The sequence below is a fragment of the Chiloscyllium plagiosum genome, unplaced genomic scaffold (assembly GCF_037043375.1).
Source record: "Chiloscyllium plagiosum isolate Xiang-an unplaced genomic scaffold, Cpla_swu_hap1 HiC_scaffold_24, whole genome shotgun sequence".
Taxonomy (NCBI): Eukaryota; Metazoa; Chordata; class Chondrichthyes; order Orectolobiformes; family Hemiscylliidae; genus Chiloscyllium; species Chiloscyllium plagiosum.
Window position 1 is genome coordinate 16,350,123 of NW_028270162.1, and position 18,355 is coordinate 16,368,477.

General features: G+C 38.3%; 2 protein-coding genes across 5 annotated transcripts in view; one reads left to right on the forward strand and one right to left on the reverse strand.

Annotated features, from left to right (window-relative positions):
• Positions 1–8,590, forward strand: part of ube3b (ubiquitin protein ligase E3B) — a 61,066-nt gene extending 52,476 nt beyond the window's left edge. For 2 of the 3 annotated variants that reach the window (XM_043715495.2, XM_087999930.1), the window contains exons 22-28: positions 322–459; positions 2,058–2,123; positions 2,838–2,896; positions 3,896–4,078; positions 4,372–4,483; positions 6,594–6,686; positions 7,110–8,590. In XM_043715495.2, the coding sequence (XP_043571430.2) occupies positions 322–459; positions 2,058–2,123; positions 2,838–2,896; positions 3,896–4,078; positions 4,372–4,483; positions 6,594–6,686; positions 7,110–7,301 (843 nt within the window). In that variant the 3' untranslated portion in view covers positions 7,302–8,590. Of the gene's footprint in view, positions 1–321; positions 460–2,057; positions 2,124–2,474; positions 2,897–3,895; positions 4,079–4,371; positions 4,484–6,593; positions 6,687–7,109 lie in introns of those variants that run through there. The other variant, XM_087999931.1, reaches the window with a different exon arrangement.
• Positions 1–18,355, reverse strand: part of mmab (metabolism of cobalamin associated B) — a 56,771-nt gene that overhangs the window by 26,101 nt on the left and 12,315 nt on the right. The window contains exons 7-9 of one of the 2 annotated variants that reach the window (XM_087999932.1): positions 15,006–15,070; positions 13,491–13,550; positions 10,878–12,557 (exon numbers count right to left, since the gene is read on the reverse strand). In XM_087999932.1, the coding sequence (XP_087856058.1) occupies positions 12,467–12,557; positions 13,491–13,550; positions 15,006–15,070 (216 nt within the window). In that variant the 3' untranslated portion in view covers positions 10,878–12,466. Of the gene's footprint in view, positions 1–10,877; positions 12,558–13,490; positions 13,551–15,005; positions 15,071–18,355 lie in introns of those variants that run through there. The other variant, XM_087999933.1, reaches the window with a different exon arrangement.

Genomic DNA, 18,355 nt, shown 5'->3' on the forward strand with positions numbered 1-18,355 from the left:
CTCGATGGGCTGAATGGCCTTACTTCCTCTCCTATGTCTTATGGTCTTAAAACAAAGAACCACAAATGCTGGAGATCTGAAACAAAAACAGGAATTGCTGGAGAAACTCAGCAGGTCTGGCAGCATCTTTGGGAGAAAACAGAATTAATGTTTCTGGTCCAGTGACTCTTCATCAAATTCCAAGGACTGAAGGATGTAGGCTCGAAATTGAGCTTGAAGCAGTTGCAGGGCTTAATGAGGCAAGGCTATGGTATTTGGGAAGTGAGAACAAAAATTTCCAATTCAAATCGAATGTACCCTTTTTTCTTTTCACCCTTACAGGGAATTGTAGTGGATGTCCCTTTTGCTTCCTTCTTCCTCAGTCAGGTGCTTGGACATCATCATAGTGCTTTGTACAGCTCAATTGATGAACTTCCGTCCCTGGACTCTGAGTTCTACAAAAACCTTACTTCCATAAAGGTAATTATGGGAACTGAAATTTGTAGAAGGAACGCTATTTTGCTTTGTCTTTTGTGATGCAATGTCCGAGAAATTGATTGTAGTTTAAGTTTGCTTCATAGAATCGTAGAGATGTACACCTGCGACTCTACTATCAAGGAGCTATGAACCTGCACTCCAAGGTCTCTTTGATCAGCAACACTCCCTAGGACCTTACTATTAGGTGTATAAGTCCTAGTAAGATTTTTCATATCCACATTCTCCTACATAAGTACTGCTGTTAGTCAGCAGTGTCTCACAGATGTCCAATTTTGAGTTCCCTTTGAGTAAACTAGACTTACGAATTTAACATGGCATAACTATAGAATTATTACAGAATTACAGTATATGCATTGCAAGCTAGCCATGCATTTTGTTTGGCAGTGAGGAAGTATACACATTCCTGTGAACTGAGAGAGCTCTGTAATTGAATCACCTGCTCAGTGTATTGTTTCATGCCCTTTTTTCCCCGTGTCCTCCACATCTGCATCTTCCTTTGCTTCTTTATTTTCATCTTTTGATTTTGTTTCATTTTATAAGCTTTCATGTTTTCTTCACTATTTCCCCACATCTTTCTCAAATATATAGTTTTAAGGCCTGATGCAATGGAGATGTTTTAAAGACATTATATCAGTGCAAGTTTTAATTAAACCACTACAATCAACCATTCTTATTGTGCAGTTTTTAATGATCATAAGTAGCCTAATTTACAAATCCTAGTTGTCCAGCTAATTTTAATTGTATAGGTTTTCATATCAAAAGTAGAAGTTAATGAGGGCACATTCCAAATGACCTATTTGAAATCTCATGACAGGAAATAAAATTTGGCTTTGCCTGAGATATTTGAATTCACTAATTGTGAACACTCACTTTAAACTGCACTAGTGGGGTGAGCTACAAAACAATCAGGGATGTGTTGCATGTGGACAAATAGGCTGTGTTACAAACAGCAGTCCTTTTAAGATGAATGCATATACAGCAATATCAAAGATACCATGCAAAGAAACAAATGGGTCTCACACTAAAGAAAAATAGGAGGGAATATTGCTCATCACTGTTCTTAAAGTCATCTACCAAGATACTGTTGTCATGATGTCAACATCACATTTTTTAAAAAAACATGAAGTTGTATTTGTTACAACTTATTCCAAAGAGCAGTCTGGAGTAAAACCTGACCTCAGAGTAAAGATGAAGGCAAAAGGAGAAAGTAAGATAATGTTTTGCTGATCCCTTCCAGAACTTTTAGACTTTGCACATTTATAATATGAAATTACTAAGATGAACTTGGAGGCATTACATCATGATCGTTCCATTATGACATTGGCTGGTGCCAGTTTCTCTCTGGTAACTCACCTTGTATGAATTTTGGTACCAGCTGAATTCTTGAGTGTTTTATTGGTTATTATACCTTCCAACATTGATTTGCTGCCATCTTGAATCATTGCACCCAGAACACTCTGGGTCTCCCTAAAGCACGTAGAACTACAGTAGTTCAAGATGGCAGCTCACCACCATCTTCTCAAGGACAATTAGAACAGAATCTGTTAAAGTAGTGATTGTATTTATATTTTTCTTTGCAGCGATATGATGGGGACATTGGTGACCTTGGTTTGACATTATCCTATGATGAGGATGTTATGGGTCAGGTAATGCTGTCACAGTTTACAGATAAGTAATCAGCATAAAGTCCATTGTACCTGGGCTATAAACTATCCATGGTATGTCGATCTGCTGTAGGACTAGTGGAGTCCTTTCTTAAGAACCAGGCATTGAGTTTTGTACCTGTACTATGATCTGGAGCAAAAATAAAGTTTTAGATCAAATGCAATGTAAAATCTATGAACAATTCAACCTTTTAGTTTATTATTACCCAGCAATTTTCTACCTTTTCTGATTCTGTAGGTAAAACTAGTAGGTTGGAAATGTAAATCGATTTCACATTAATCTTGACTGTTAACCAGTTAATTTATTAATGAGTCTTGGCTATCTTGTTTCAACCCCTGGTGTTAATGCATCTGTGATGGATAAATATCTGGTGAACACACATACCCAGAACTTACTGGGTTTACTCTCCAATCATTGTCAGAATACCTCCTGTTTCCTGGGTACTGTTAATGGCCTGTCTGCCTTTGGATTAGATGAAGTACATGCTTCTAATTGCTGCTCAACAACACTGCTTTGAGATTACTCGTATAACGTGGGGCAAGTACTACAAGATTTAAGCAGGGTCTGTGGAAATGTTGGCCAGTAACACTCAGTAAATTCACTACACTATTTACTCAGCTTTATTATTGCTGTACAGCTTGGTAACATCCTGACTTTGCATTCGAATCAGTTTCATTTTGTTTTTAATTCAACAGCTTGTTTGCCATGAGCTGGTGCCTGGTGGGAAGACTATTGGGGTCACCAATGAAAATAAGTAAGTACGTCTTTGGCCAAATGCAATTTGGAGTGAATTTCTTCAGGAGCAGTGTTTGTCAACCCTGTTTCACATTTCAAACTGTATCTTGCTTTTCAAATGTAGTTTCCCCTCCTGGGGGATGGGGTTAGGTGGAGGTAGGGTGTACAGTCGGATTTGATATAATGGGATAGTTCTGTTTTCACACGATCACACATTATAAAATCACGCAAAAGCCACACCATGTAACCTAATGAATCATGATAAAGCCAATTTGCTTTGAAGAAAGACGCGATATAGTCGAACCAACTGTACGTGAGAATTCTTTGATTATACTTTGGCTCTGGGTACAATAGTTCAGTAGGCTTTACACCCTTTCCTTATTCCAGACAGTTTTGGAGGGTGAGGAGCTGCATTTTTGGACATGTGCCCTCGATGGTAGTGCGGTCTGTTTTCATATCTGTAACATACTGACAATCCTCCTGCAACATCAGCTGACTGAGCAGTACCTGTGCATGAACAGATGTTTTCTATTGTGTCCAGTTCAGGCTAATTGCAGCACATTTGAAGCTTTGGGAAATTCATGCCTTGTTTTCCAAATGATTGTCATTCGAGCAATCATCAGAATCAAATTGGGATATGCATATTCTTAGTACAGTTCATCCTATGCACCAAATGTATTCTTTTTAATTCTACATGAAAGCTGATACAGATGCTTATAGATGTCAAACTGTATCATTAAACCCATAACATCAACTTGCCTTTGTCTTGTTGCTGACTGCCTTGTTATGCCTTCCCAACATTTTTCAAATAATTCCAAATTCCCAGTAATTGAGTAATTGCAGTTTCATTAGTTGCTGTTGTAGCCAGTACTATGCTATTTTGTGCTAACACAGCCATTCAATTCTTCTGCTCTTCCATTTTGAAGTGTTTGCAGTACCAAACATGCATGTTTTTGGAAGGTTGAATAGCTGGTTTAATACTTAAAAAAAGGCTTAAGTTTTTGCCATCTACCAACAGAATCAGTTACATCCACCTAATGGCTCACTTCCGAATGCACACTCAGATTAAGGACCAGACGATTGCTTTCATCCGAGGATTCCGATCCATCATTAACCCAGAATGGCTCCGCATGTTCTCAACTCCAGAAGTGCAACGCTTAATTGCTGGAGACAATGCAGAAATCGATCTGGAGGATCTTAAGTAAGACACTGAAGAGACTTTTAAGTAAATTGGAGACAATTTGTTTTTAATATCACTTTTGGAAAGAGGAATGTGCTGCTTATTTGCTTATCATTTTTCTTTGTGAAACCCTTTGTATCTGCAGCTGGAATACTGATGCATGCTTGGAAAAATTCAGTGTCCTGAATTATTGTGGGAAGTGCCACAGGAGACCAGTAGTTTAAAATCATGTAATTTTGTGAATAAATGAATTGTGATTTATTTGAGGATTACTTCTGGTCCATGTGTAATGATTGCTGTTCTTCCCTGTACAGGAAGCATACTGTGTATTATGGTGGTTTTCATGGTAGTCACCGTGTGATCACATGGCTCTGGGATATCTTGGCTCGTGACTTCACAGCAGAAGAACGAGCCATGTTTCTTAAGGTTAGTGGATCTTAGTGTCATTTTAAAATTCTTTCCTTAGTCTCTCTTCAGCTTCCTCCTCTGATAACTACTCTATTTTTCTCTTTTAGAACCTATTTATTCTACAAGATGTCTTGCTTTTGAATAAGGGTTGATATTCTGAAATTCAAAATTGACTACAATTGATATGATCATGGTCTAAGTTCAGTATGTCAGTGTTCTAACTAGACCAATATCATGGCAAAGAGCTAAATTTGGTTCTGTTGTTCAATCCCAATCAACATCAACAAAAATATATTCATATAAACCTTTTAAATTCCATGATAGCCAAATTCCATGCAAGTGTTGTATCTTGCACAGGTTTCTGTGAAGGCTGTGATTCCCTTCACTTACCTTATATGAGCTTGAATCTACAATTGATTTGACCAGTATTGCTATTCTATAAAGGCAATTTACTGTAGTAAATTAAAAAAAAATCATTATTATTAAAACTTTGAAAGTTAAGCTGGAGCCATTTACATGCAGAGATGACCATATTGAGCACAGGAAATAATAACCTGCTGACCAAATAGGCTGCTGTTCTGTGCATTGATAAGTGTATTTATTTACTCTCTCTCTCTCTCTCTCTCTCTCTCTGGTTTCCCATGGGAGACTGATTAGCAAGGTCTCTCTCTCTCTCTGGCTTCCCATGGGAGACTGGTTAGCAAGGTTAGATCTCATGGAATACAGGGAGAACTAGCCATTTGGGTACAGAACTAGATTAAAGGTACAAGATAGAGGGTGTGGTGGAGGGTTGTTTTTCAGACTGGAGGCCTGTGACCAGTGGAGTGCCACAAAGATCAGTACTGGGTCCACTACTTTTCATCATTTAAATAAATGATTTGGATGTGAGCATAAGAGGTATAGTTAGTAAGTTTGCTGATGGCACCAAAATTGGAGGTGTAGTGGTCAGCGAAGAAGGTTACCTCTGATTACAATGGGACCTTGATCAGATGGGCCAATGGGTTGAGGAGTGGCAGATGGAGTTTAGATAAATGAGAGGTGCTGCATTTTGGGAAAGTAAATCTTAGCAGGTCTTATACACTTAATGCAGGTAGATAGGATAGTGAAGGCGGCGTTTGGTATGCTTTCCTTTATTGGTCAGAGTATGTTGCAGCTGCACAGGACATTGGTTAGGCCACTGTTGGAATTCTGGTCTCCGTCCTATCAGAATGATATTGTGAAACTTGAAAGGGTTCAGAAAAGATTTACAAGGATGTTGCAGGATTTGAGCTACAGGGAGAGGCTGAATAGGATGGGGCTGTTTTCCCAGGAGCGTCGAAGGCTGAGGGGTGATCTCGTAGAGGTTTTTAAAATCATGAGTATGGATAGGATAAATAGACAAGGTGAAAGTGAGGTCTGCAGATGCTGGAGATCAGAGTCGAAAGTGTATTGCTGGAAAAGCACACATTCCTGATGAAGGGCTCTGGTCCGAAACACTGATTCTCCTGCACCTCGGATGCTGCCTGACCTGCTGTGCTTTTTTCAGCAACACACACTCTCGACTCTAAATAGACAAAGTCGTTTCCCTGGGGTGGGGAATCCAAAACTAGAGGGCATAGGTTTAGGGTGAGAGGGGTGCCTTTTTCACACAGGGTGGTGTGTGTATGGAATGAGTTGCCAGAGGAAAGTGGTGGAGGCTGGTATAATTACAGTATTTAAAAGGCATCTGGATGGGTATATGAATAGGAGGAGTTTAAAGGGATATGGGCCAAGTGCTGGCAAATGGGACTAGATTAGATTGGGATATCTGGTCGGCATGGATGAGTTGGACCGAAGGGTCTGCTTCCATGCTGTACATCTTTATGACTCACTCTCGCTCTACATTTTACAGCAGACTATATTAGCAGAGTTTAAAAGTGATGGCTCAATTCTAAATGCACCACTCTTTCTCCTTCCAGCTCCTCACTGGCAGTACAGATTCAGTAGAAGTAATAACTGCTGGAAAAATGTAGATTGAATCCTTTGCCAATGTCTGTGACTGGGGAGTTTCCAAGGATTGCCTTAGCTGCAGCTTGGAATGTATCTTTCCTTTAGGTAAAAGCTGCAGAACTAACAGAGGCTTTATTTCTTCTCATCTCCCTCATTCCAGTTTGTCACAAGCTGCTCTCGGCCACCACTCCTGGGTTTTGCATACCTGAAGCCTCCCTTCTCCATTCGCTGTGTGGAGGTGTCAGATGATCAGGTAAGACCATTTCTTTCTCCATTAGACTCCGTCCTCCACACACGAGGCCTTTTGAAGATGGTGGTTTATTCTGGGGTACAGTTCCCAAAACAACTATGGGTTCTCTATCTCACCTGAATCATCTTGCTTCAGCTGTGAGCTCAAATAGTGAGTGTTATCATATTTGTTCAACTATGCAGGACACTGTAACCATGTCCAATAATGGATGTGTGCAATGTCATTGATCACTCTAAGGTGCAGAAAAGCTGATTTTAGCAACATTATTATAGTTTTAGCTGAGATCTATAAATTTAACACAACAGGGATTAAATACCAGTAAGTAGGACACCTATATCACAAGCAATATTTTTGAATGGAGCCAGAAATGTCTTATTTCTTTATGGGAAGTCATGGTTTAGGATTTAAGATGTCTTTGTATTTCAGGACACTGGAGATACACTGGGAAGTGTGCTTCGGGGTTTCTTTACTATTCGTAAAAAGGAGCCAGGTGGTCGGCTGCCAACCTCTTCCACTTGCTTTAACCTCCTCAAACTACCTAACTACAGTAAAAAGAGCATTCTGCGAGAGAAGCTCCGCTATGCAATCAGTATGAACACTGGATTTGAACTCTCCTAATCACCAATCACAAAGAAATGGGTGTGAATGCACCTTTTGTGAAGTCCAGGACTGCTGGGATCAGAAAACTCTTGTCGCTCAAAGAAATATAAACAGTGGCTCACCAACAGCTATGAATCATTTGGATATCAAGACCATGATGGTAAAGCTGAGTGGCCAAGGCTTTCAACTTCTCTTAGATTCATTTCTCTGAAGGGGCATACATAGAAATCCATCACCAATATGGACCTCTCAATGAATCAAAATATAGTTAAAACAGACCACCTCCTGAGAGGTATGGGCTGATTGAATCACAGTATCCAAAGTCCAGCTTTATCTCAATGTACATTGTCTAATATTTTAAAAATTCATTAACACTTCTCTCAAAAAAACTATCCAGGCTTACAATGTTATAGATTCTTCAAAGAATACTGTGAAGAAATATTGTAGAGTTTCTACATTTTACTAATTGTTTACTATCATATGAATATGAAATGTACTGAAAACTACTTTAGCAGATGTTCTTCAAAGGACAGGAGGTGCATATTATGAAAGCTGAAAGGGATGGCAGTTCTAGAATTCATGTGTTGTTTGGTACAGTAGTTTTGGCAAAGTTGTTTCTATTTGGTTCCCTGCTTACTTCCTCAATCACTCAACCCTCAATCACAGCACTGACTGGATCAGCCGAACCAATATGTTATTTATAATTGTAGAATGAGTCATGAATCAATGCAAGTGATCAGTGAACTGGTGCAAATGATCAAGTCACTAACGAACAAACATCTTTTATTTTCACACCCCACCCCACCTTGTTATTTGTGAAAATGCAAATTCTAACATTTGACTTCCTGTGTAACCATTGGACTTTTGGAACAATATTATATTAAGTCAGTTTTATTTTTCCTGCTTTGCTATATTAAGTCTGGATGATGTGGAACTGTACAGAGAATGTTGGCAGGGTGCTAAATCACAAGTATTTGAATGGAGAAAGTTAATTATCCAAATCCCAAGTTTGGATTTTGTTTTAAATTATTTATAATTTGTACTAAGTAGTGAATATTTAATATAAAATAACTTTTTTTAAAAGGCATTTTGATGCACATGGAATTTGACAATTGCGTGGTCTTGGGAGATGAGACGGTAATATTAGCAAATTATTTTGAATAACAAGTTAGAAAAGTTTACTATACAGTTCACTGAAGTAAGTTATGATTAACCTAAGTGAATTTCTTGGGCATTGATTGTACCCTTATATTTTAAACCGGTTTATCCATTGATGCCATTAAAAAAAATCTTACTTCCCAATTTAATTCAGAATGTGTTTGAGTCTCTAGATTTATCAATGTTAAATACACTGCAAAACTGACAATAGCACTGAGATTAAAACAACACATGCTTCATCACTTCAAAATCGTAGGTGAGAATTACTTCTTTTGGTAAGAAATAGTGATGTGGTCACAGAATAGTTCCTACTTCTGGGAGACAAACATTAAGATAGTCGAGACCTGAAGTAAGTCATTTTCATGGAAACATGTTTCCTGCTTTGCAAGGGTCCCCAACACATCAGGAAACTGATAATGCATTGGAGGTGACGTCACAATGGGTGGTCTGAACCATGGAACAATTTAATCAATCATTTATTGGCAGTGATTCTTAAGATCTGCCAAGCAGAAGGTATGCCATTTCTGCAACATCATAATTCATGGAGCCTTTTCCTCCTCAGTGCCTCCATTGTATTGCTGCCAGGGCTGTTGCATATTATGAAGGCCCGTGGTTATATCTACAGGCTGTGCTGAATGTGTTTCTTGATTCTGCAGCCACCTGTTATAATTATTTGGAAAGAGATTTTGGAGATGGCTTCTTAATTGGCTGCCTCCAGGAAGATAGTGAACAATATTATTTAAACAGAAACTTTCTGCATCCAGGAGAAAGTGAGGACTGCAGATGCTGGAGTTAAAAAAATCAGAGCTGAAAATGTGTTGCTGGAAAAGCACAGCAGGTCAAGGAGCAGGAGAATCGACGTTTCGGGCATGAGCCCTTCAGGATTCCTGAATAAGGGCTCATGCCCAAAACGTCGATTCTCCTGCTCCTTGGATGCTGCCTGACCTGCTGCGCTTTTCCAGCAACACATTTTCAGCTCTGACTTTCTACATCCAGCCCTCTTCCTTCCAGGCAGGAGTGTCAGACCATGGCAAGTTACTAAAATGTCTCTTGTAGCTTGTACTGATTATTAAGATGGAGAGAGCTCAGAAGATTTACAAGGATGTTGCTGGGAATGGAGGGATTTGAGTTATAAGGGGCTGAGACCTTTTCACTGGAGCATAGGAGATTGAGGAGTGAATACAGAGAAGCTTATAAAATCAATAGCATGGATAAGATGAATACCAAAGGCCTTTTTCCCTAAGGTGGGGGATTTCAAGACTCTGGGGCATTATTTAAGGTGAGAGGAGAAAGCTTTTTACAAAAAACATGAGGAGCAACTTTTTTCAAACAATGGTTTGTATGTGGAATGATCTTCTAGAGGAAGTGGTGGATGTGGTTACAGTTAAAATGTTCAGAAGACGTTTAGATAAGTACATCAATAAATGTTTGGAGATATATCGGCCAAGCGCAGGCAGACGAGACTAGTTTGGAGTAATGGTTGAGACGGACTGGTTAGACCGAAGGGCCTGTTTCTGTGCTGTAAAACTGTGATACCAGCAAAGTGCATGGGTAGGAAGGAATTGAATGTTTATGACTACCAACAGGGTATCAATTAAACAGGTTGCTTTGTCTTGGATGATGCCAAAACTACTTGAGTGTTGAAGCTGCTGCACTCTAGTGCAATTCAGGACTGTTCCATCACATTCCTGCCACCTTATCTGTAGAATAGACTGGCATTGGAGAGTCAGGAAGTTAGTAACTTGACAAATATTCATTTTCTGATCTGATCTTTCAAGAATTTTCCCATTAATCCCATTTCTTTTCACTTAATTGGATGTCGCCATATTCTTGCCAGTGAGATCTCTTAACTTGCAATCTATTAGAAGTCACTGAACTGTCAAGAATTTCACTCTTGTGCTGAGTCTTGCTTTAAAAGCTGTTGAAAACCATGTTCTCATAAAATTTTATTACTAACTATCCTCTATTGACTTGAAAAAACATTGGATTTCATGAATACAATTTTATATGATATAGCCTTTTAATCTATGTGAAGTTTGTTTTGGATTGGACATGGGTAGAGGCTAAAATGGTTGAAGTATATCAGATTTTGAGTGATTATGCTGTATTTATATCCATATAAATAAAGAATTACATATTTATCTGCAGGAACTGGAGGCAGCCATTCAACTCTGAGCCTGTTCTAGCATATAATCAAATCATGGTTGATTTATCTTTAATCTATCGACTTCCATTGGTTCAATATACTTTAAGATCCTGGCCTAAGAAAACTCTATTCATGTTCGATAACCGCATGAGTGCATGGGAGGAGAAAGTTCCGAACTTTTAACATCCATTGTGTGAATAGTTCCATGATATTACTGCTAAATAGCCTGTCTCAATGATTATAACCACTTATTGAGATTTAAAAATAATCCCTTTATTCATCTTCCATCATAAGAGGTAATATAATTAAGATTTAATCATCAATATACCAAAGTAAAAGTCTAGTCTATGCAACAATGCTTCATCTAACGTTTAGATATTATCTCCTTTAACATACAGCTAAACATTTCAAGAAACACTTAAACATAGGGGGTGGTGGAATTTTGGGACACTTTCCCCATAGGTCAAGTTACTTTTAGAACTAAAATTATCTAAAAAATAAATGAGAGGATATGGGGCAAAGATCAGCCATGATTTAAGTTAGCAGCAAAGCAATTTGGAAGGGGATATAGCCTACTTCTGTTATGCAACCGAGGAAAAATCGGAGATGACAGCTAGAGTAGAGAATGACATTGAAAGGGTTAAGAAAGCAATAACAATTTCTTAATGTGTTGTAAAATTATACACCATCTAATTTTTTTTTGGCTAACAAATGGCATTTAGCCAGTGCTGCTGTAAAACTGCACAGTACTCCTTTTCATCAAATTAAAAATATACTCACTGATTTCTTCAATAACTATTTATAATGCATTTTTAGCCCCCTCAGCTCAACACAAATAACTAAATTCATCCTAAAAGGCTTTATTTTCTGTAATGAATTGATGAAAATAATCACTTAACAACACTGATTACACAGTCGGAAACAGTATCTAGAATATCTGCAAAAATAAAAACTGTACAGCAGCTGAGTAGAGAACTCAGATGTCATCTGGCTTTCTTTCAGGTACAAATGGGTCAAATGGGTTTCTTAGCCCTTTCTGTTTTTAAGCCAAATTGATGTTTATAAAAAATATGCACAATGCTTCTATGCATTGTAAAACAAAAAAAAATTCCTAATTTTAATACCTCATTTCATACATGTTAGTAGAACAAACGTTTAATTTGCCACACGGTGAGAAGAATAGTCCTGCCTCAAAACTTCTGGAAGTAGGTCATTTTCTCTACTTGTTTGATAGGTATACATTGTTCCTTCTTTGCACTTCTGGTTAGGCACAGAAAAATAATATTTTTGGGAAAAAGACAAATGCAGTTCTTCTCAGAAGAAGGCAGCTGTCAATACATTTCATTAATAGATGGGAAATGTCCTGATCATACTAGGCAACGATGAACCCAAGGTAATCTGAAGTCAGCATTAGAATCCCCAGAGTATACAGTGTACTGTGCCTAGATTTCCATCAAAATGTTTTGTCCATCCAGAAGTACAGACCAAAGATAGCTGTATTTGTAGGTATTTTTAAATTGATCTGTTTAGACATGTTATAACGCACCTCTGAAGCATATAGGACTTTTTCCCTAGCCTCCTGACCCAGAGACAGGGATATAACCACCATGCCACAAGTGTCTGAAAGTGTAATTAAGCTATGAAAAATATGAAACAGAAAAAAAATCACTTTTTGCCATCACCTGCAATGGAAAATTAAAGAGCAAACCAACTCATTTCTCCCACAAATGAAGACAATCTTGCCTGAAATTGAAATTCAAAGAAGATAGCATTGCTACCAATACAAGGATTTAAAAATATAAACTGTAATATGTCTAATAAATCAGCTGACAAAGGGATCACCCATCTTCATTTCAGGTGGAATTAGGACAACATTAATCTAGTTCATATTTGGCCTCTTGTAAATTTGCTCCCTTTTCCCTTCTTTCATAGCAGCATACCTTGCCAACGTGAACAGGTAATCACTTAACCTATGAAGAAAAAGGAAAACCGGAGGTTCATGATCTATAATACTTTACAGTGACGATAAAGCTATAATTCTGTGACCAAGGACTTATCATTGTTGACAAATATGATGATTGAACTACTTTCCAAACTTTACCTAAGTAGGTAATATCTCTAAGTAAAGTAGTTATTTAACAAGTGCTTTGTTGAACTTCAATTGATTTTACTATTAAATCTAATAATATCCCATATCTTTTGTCTTCCTCTAGAAAATGCTCAAACGCTCCCAGCATATTATCCTTCCAGTTATTGAATATGCAATCATACTACTGTTTCATTCTGGACAGCTTCACCACTGTGCTGTCCATATTCTCAACCAATGCCCCACACATTTCCAGCATGAGACATTGAATAACAATTAACAGCTAGCATACAAATAATCCAAATAAAATGCTTCTGCTGCCTAGCTGACAATGGCTAGTTGAATAACTCAACCAAAAGAATGTCAAGACATTCTCAAGCCTACCCATCTATTGGCCAAATGTCTATACAAAGAAAATCTTAAAATAACAAGCACCTTTGCTCAAAGAGGCACTAATTTGGGAAGAAAAATTCACACTGATCAGTAGATACACCGTATGGTTAAAGTATGTGCTGAGCAGCATAAAACAAGCTTTACTCTGAACTGCTTTGGAATCCCGGACACTGGAAATTTTATACTTTGTGTTCATTACCAACCTGTATATAAAATACTATGAATCATAATTTACTCATTCTCCCCCCCCCTTAACATGCAACCTTATTGAGTAAGGATTAAGCGGGAGCCACTCATCATCTGCAGTATTACTTTCATTTTAGTAGGAATATATGCTTTTCCTGATGTTCATTTACCAGTCCAGAACAACTCAGTTGGGTCGAGCTTTACATTAACAACTTCAATAACTTAAACCTAACCCTACCTGTTGAGGTATCTTGCAGCATTCTGGTCAGCTTCTCCAGCTTGTACAATGCGGAAAATGCTGATAAAGGCAAATGAATAGGTAAACAGCAGGTTAGTATGAACTCTAAAAGCACTCAAGATTTTGAAATGGGTTTTATTTTTAATTTGGAATTTCTGGCAGGCGTCCCTTTATTTTTAATCCCATAATCATTTGTTAAGCCTTAGGATAAAAGTCAAGAAGACATCATCTCCTCCTGGGTGGTCTATCAGTCTCCAATGACCACTGCCAAAACGCAAAAAAATGTGAAAGATTAAGGGGTTGGATCAAATTTAATGGACAAGAACAGATAATGGAGTAGAATGAAGTCAGCAAGTCTAAACCTTTCCCTTCTGATTTCTCCCTGGTGCCCAACAGGAGACTCCAGTCTTCATTTGGCATCTTGCTTGGCATGGTCACTCACTTTGTCAACAATCATTGAACAGAAATAAACTACCTCAGGGAGAAAGAAAATCTTTGTTTAAGCAGGAGGATCAAGCAGATGTTTTTTGTTTGAAATATAGTTTGGTAGCGACTATTGAATGCTTCATGCATCAGGCCGTTTTAGTGCTGATAGCATTTGCTAGTCAACCACACCACACCAAATGCAGGAGTTGCTAGCTTACATGTTAAATTGGCTCAAGTATTATGCAGGGATAAAATTATAGAAATGAATTAGTAATCTGGTTTTAAAGGGATAGGGTCTGAAAATTTCTGAAGGCAGAGAGTTTAATTCAGGATTCAATCAAGAAGCTCTTTACTATCACAAAGATCTGAATGTAAGTTTGCTCACTGAGCCAGAAGATTTGTTATCAGACTTTTTGTCACCATACTAGGAAACCTCATCAGTGAGCCTCTGGTGAAGCATCGGTGGTATGGCCTGCTTTTTATGTGTTTATCACATCCAAAGATCATTCTTCAAATGTATTATAAAAGCAATGTACTGCAGTTGCTGGAGATCTGAAATAAAAACAATGTGCTGGAGAAATTCCGGTCTGGCATCACTTATGGAGACAGAGAATCAAAGTTAACATTGAATCCAATATGACTCAAAAGAAAATCATCAGACTTAAAAAAATAATCATCAGCTCGAAAATTAACTTGGTTTCTTTGTTCACAGATGCTGTCAGACCTACTTAGTTGCTTCAGAAGTAGACACTGGAGGAAGGTTTGTTGGATAAAGTTCATTTTTGAGGCTTCACCGATAACTGTTTATATCTATGTCAGCTGTGATTATTAAACTTCACAAAGCCTGGACTCTTTCCAAGTAAATCTCAATTTCACACTTTTTTTTAAGCAAGAATGAGGTCACTTGAAAGGATTGGAACTGCCCATGCAAGGTGGTTTTATATAATGCTAGTAGTTATACAGTAATTACATCCAGACCTCTTTTCAATTACATTCTGATTATCAGCGCTATTTGTCTAAATGCAAAATAGTAGTAACACACACTGAGACAATACTATTGTAAAATGAAGATGCTGTTCATTAACTTACCCCCTCTCTGCCCTACGACAAATTGCTCGTGCCAGGTGCAAGCTTGCACTGCATTTTCCTCCTGACTGCAAAAGAAAAAGAAACTATTGTAGTAGCCTTTGTTCCGCGGAGGACAAGTAATCACGAGTAAGCACATAGCTTTAGTCAGAGGGAATTGCAGCATCACCTTTTAGCACAATGAATACTCTTGCCAGAGAAGGATTAAAATTATAAGTCCAATACCTGAGCATGGTCAAGTTATCAAGGGTACAGATTCATTAGTTGATAAATAAAAATGTAAAAGTAGAATTTGAGCTGAAGAAATACATTTCAGTTTGAAATAAGATCATCAAATACAGTCTTTGAAGAACTAACATGTTTTTTGTCAATTTGTCATGCAATTCACATGAAATTTCAAAATATCATTCTCTTTCAGTGTTTTTAAGATAGAAAATTCATAAATTTGGATTTCTCCATACAAGGTGAGTGGGGATAAATAAAAGGAGGGAGAGATTATTTTCTACCAGGCCTGTGCCAGTGTTTGTTTCATCTTTGTGAAAGATAAATGGTCACACCTAGAAAGCAAATTCTCCCAGAGGTCTATCAGGTCCCAATGGTATCTATCCAATGACAATACAAAGCTTACATAATTGTACTGATGCACTATGACGGCCAGATACACTGCTTGTTATTACTGGGAAACAAATCCACAGACATTTGAAATTCTATTGACAAGATTTAAGGGCACTCTTGGAACTGCCTTGTTTTGAAGGCTACATGAACCAACAGAAAAAATACATATCTTTTAAGTATGAGCTTTCAGGTTTATTTTCAGATGTTTCATCACTATACTAGGTAACATCATCAGTGAAGGTCTCTGGTGAAACACTGGTGCTATGTCCCATCTCTCTCTTTATAGGTCTTGGTTTCTTAAGGTGGGTGATGTCATTCAGGTTCTTTCTTTACGAAGGAAGGTAAATAGGGTCTAAATCGTTGTGTTTATTGATGGAGTTCTGGTTAGAATACCATGCTTCTAAGAATTCTCGTGCGTATCTTTGATTCACCTCTCCTAGGATGTGTGTGGTGTCCTCCTTTGTCCGTATGTATAGAAACTAGTCATAATGGGTCGTGTCTTTTGGTGGCCACTTGGTGTTCGTGTACCCTGGTGGCATGTTTCCTGCTAGTTTGCCCGATGTAGTGTTTTTTAAACAGTTGTTGCAAGGTATCTTGTAAATTACGTTAGTTTTGCTGGTGGTATCTGATGGATACTTTAGGTTCATTAGTCGCTGCTTAGGTGTGTTGGTAGATTTGTGGGCTACCATGATGCCAATGGGTCTGAGCAGCCTGGAAGTCATTTCTGATATGTCTTTGATGTAAGGTAACATGGCTACAGTTTTTGATTGTGTTGTGTCTGCCTGTTTGAGTTTGTTTCTAAGGAATCAGTGGATTGTGTTTATTGGATGCCCATTTTTCTTGAAAGCGTTATAGATATTTTTCTTCTGCTTTTTGTAGTTCTTGGGTGCTGCAGTGTGATGTAACTCATTGAAATAATGTCTTGATATGGGTGTTGGGATGTTGCTTTTGAAGTTAAGTATTTGGTCCATGTGTATTGTTTTTCTGTAGACGCATGTTTGAAGCTCTCCGATGACTGTACGTTCAACAGTAACGTCTAGGAATGGGAGTTTGTTGTCATTTTCCTTCTCTTTTGTGAATTTTATGCCGGTCAGGAAATTGTTGATGGTGTTGTATAATTCCTCTAATTTGTTCCGTTTTGTGATGACAAAGGTGTCATCTACATAGCGGACCCAAAATTTGGGCTGAATAGATGGGAGGGCAGCTTGTTCAAGTCTCTGCATTACTGCTTCTGCTATGAGCCCTGATATTGGTGATCACATAGGTGTTCCGCTGACTTGTCTGTAGGTTTTGTTATTGAATATGAAGTGGGTGGTGAGGCACAGGTCCACTGGCTTGAGGATGTTGTCTTTGCTGATGATGATGCTGACTGGTGTTTGTGGTCCTGGTTTCCCTAGTAGTGATCCCAGTGTTTCTTTGGCCAGGTTGATGTTCATGGATATGAAAAGAGCTGTAACGTCAAAGGAGGCCATTATTTCGTCCTCTTCTGTCTTGGTGTCTTTGGTGTTCAGCAGTTCCTGGGTGGAGTGAAAGGAGTGGCGTGAATCTTCAGTTAGTTGTTTTAGTTTTTGGTGGAGTTCTTTGGCTAGTCTGTAAGTTGGTGTACCAGGTAGGGAGACTATGGGTCTAAAGGGGGCCCAAGGTTTGTGTATTTTTGGTAATCCATAGATACATGGTGTGTTGGATCCATCTGGTTTCAGGTTTTGGAAGTCTGTCCTGTTTAATTCTCCTGATTTTTAAGTCCTGTTGAAAAATACAAGCTGCTGTTTAATAGCTATGGGGTCAAGTCTACCACCACCTGCTGGTAAGGGTCAGAAGCTGCAAGCAGAGCATTTGTCTTTTTAAGATAGTCTGATTTTTTTTTCAAAACAGTCGTGCATCCCTTGTCTGCAGGTGCGATAATGGTTCCTCAGAAACAACACAACCAAAACCTATAGCCACATTACCTTACAAAGACATATCAGAAATGACTTCCATACTACTCCAACCCCTTGGCATGATGGTAGCCTGCAAATCTACCAACACACTTTAACAGCGATTTAATGAACCTAAAAGATCCATTAGATATCACCAGCAAAACTAATGTAATTCACAAGATACCTTGCAAGAACTGTTAAAAGAACACTACATCGGACAAACTAGTAGGAAACTTGCCACCAGAATACATGAATACCAAGTAGTCACCAAAAAACACGACCCACTATGACTAGTTTCTATACATACAAAGGGGGACACCACTTTGACTGGGGCAACACACACATCCTAGGACAAGTGAAACAAAGACACGCACGAGAATTCTTAGAGGCATTGCTTTCTAACCAGAACTCCATCAATAAACACATCGATTTAGATCCTATCTACCTTCCTTCATAAAAAAGAACCAGAAATGACATCATCCACCTTAAGAAACCAAGACCTATAAAGATAGAGGCGGGACATACCACCAGCACTTCACCAGAGACTCTCACTGATGACGTTACCTAGCACGGTGACGAAACATCTGAAAACAAACCTTCAAGCTCAGCGAGCTAACTTAAATATTTATCAACCTGAGCTACAAAACTTCTCCAAAATTGCCAATATATATCTTTTATTTAAATCTAGTTTTGTGGTAAGTATAACTGATGTAGAAATAGTGTTTCAGCATGCATTTTACCCTCCATCCATAGTCCAATTTGTCAGATACCTTGAGGTGATGATACCTTGTTCCAAAAAGTAAATTTGTAGCTTGATGTGTC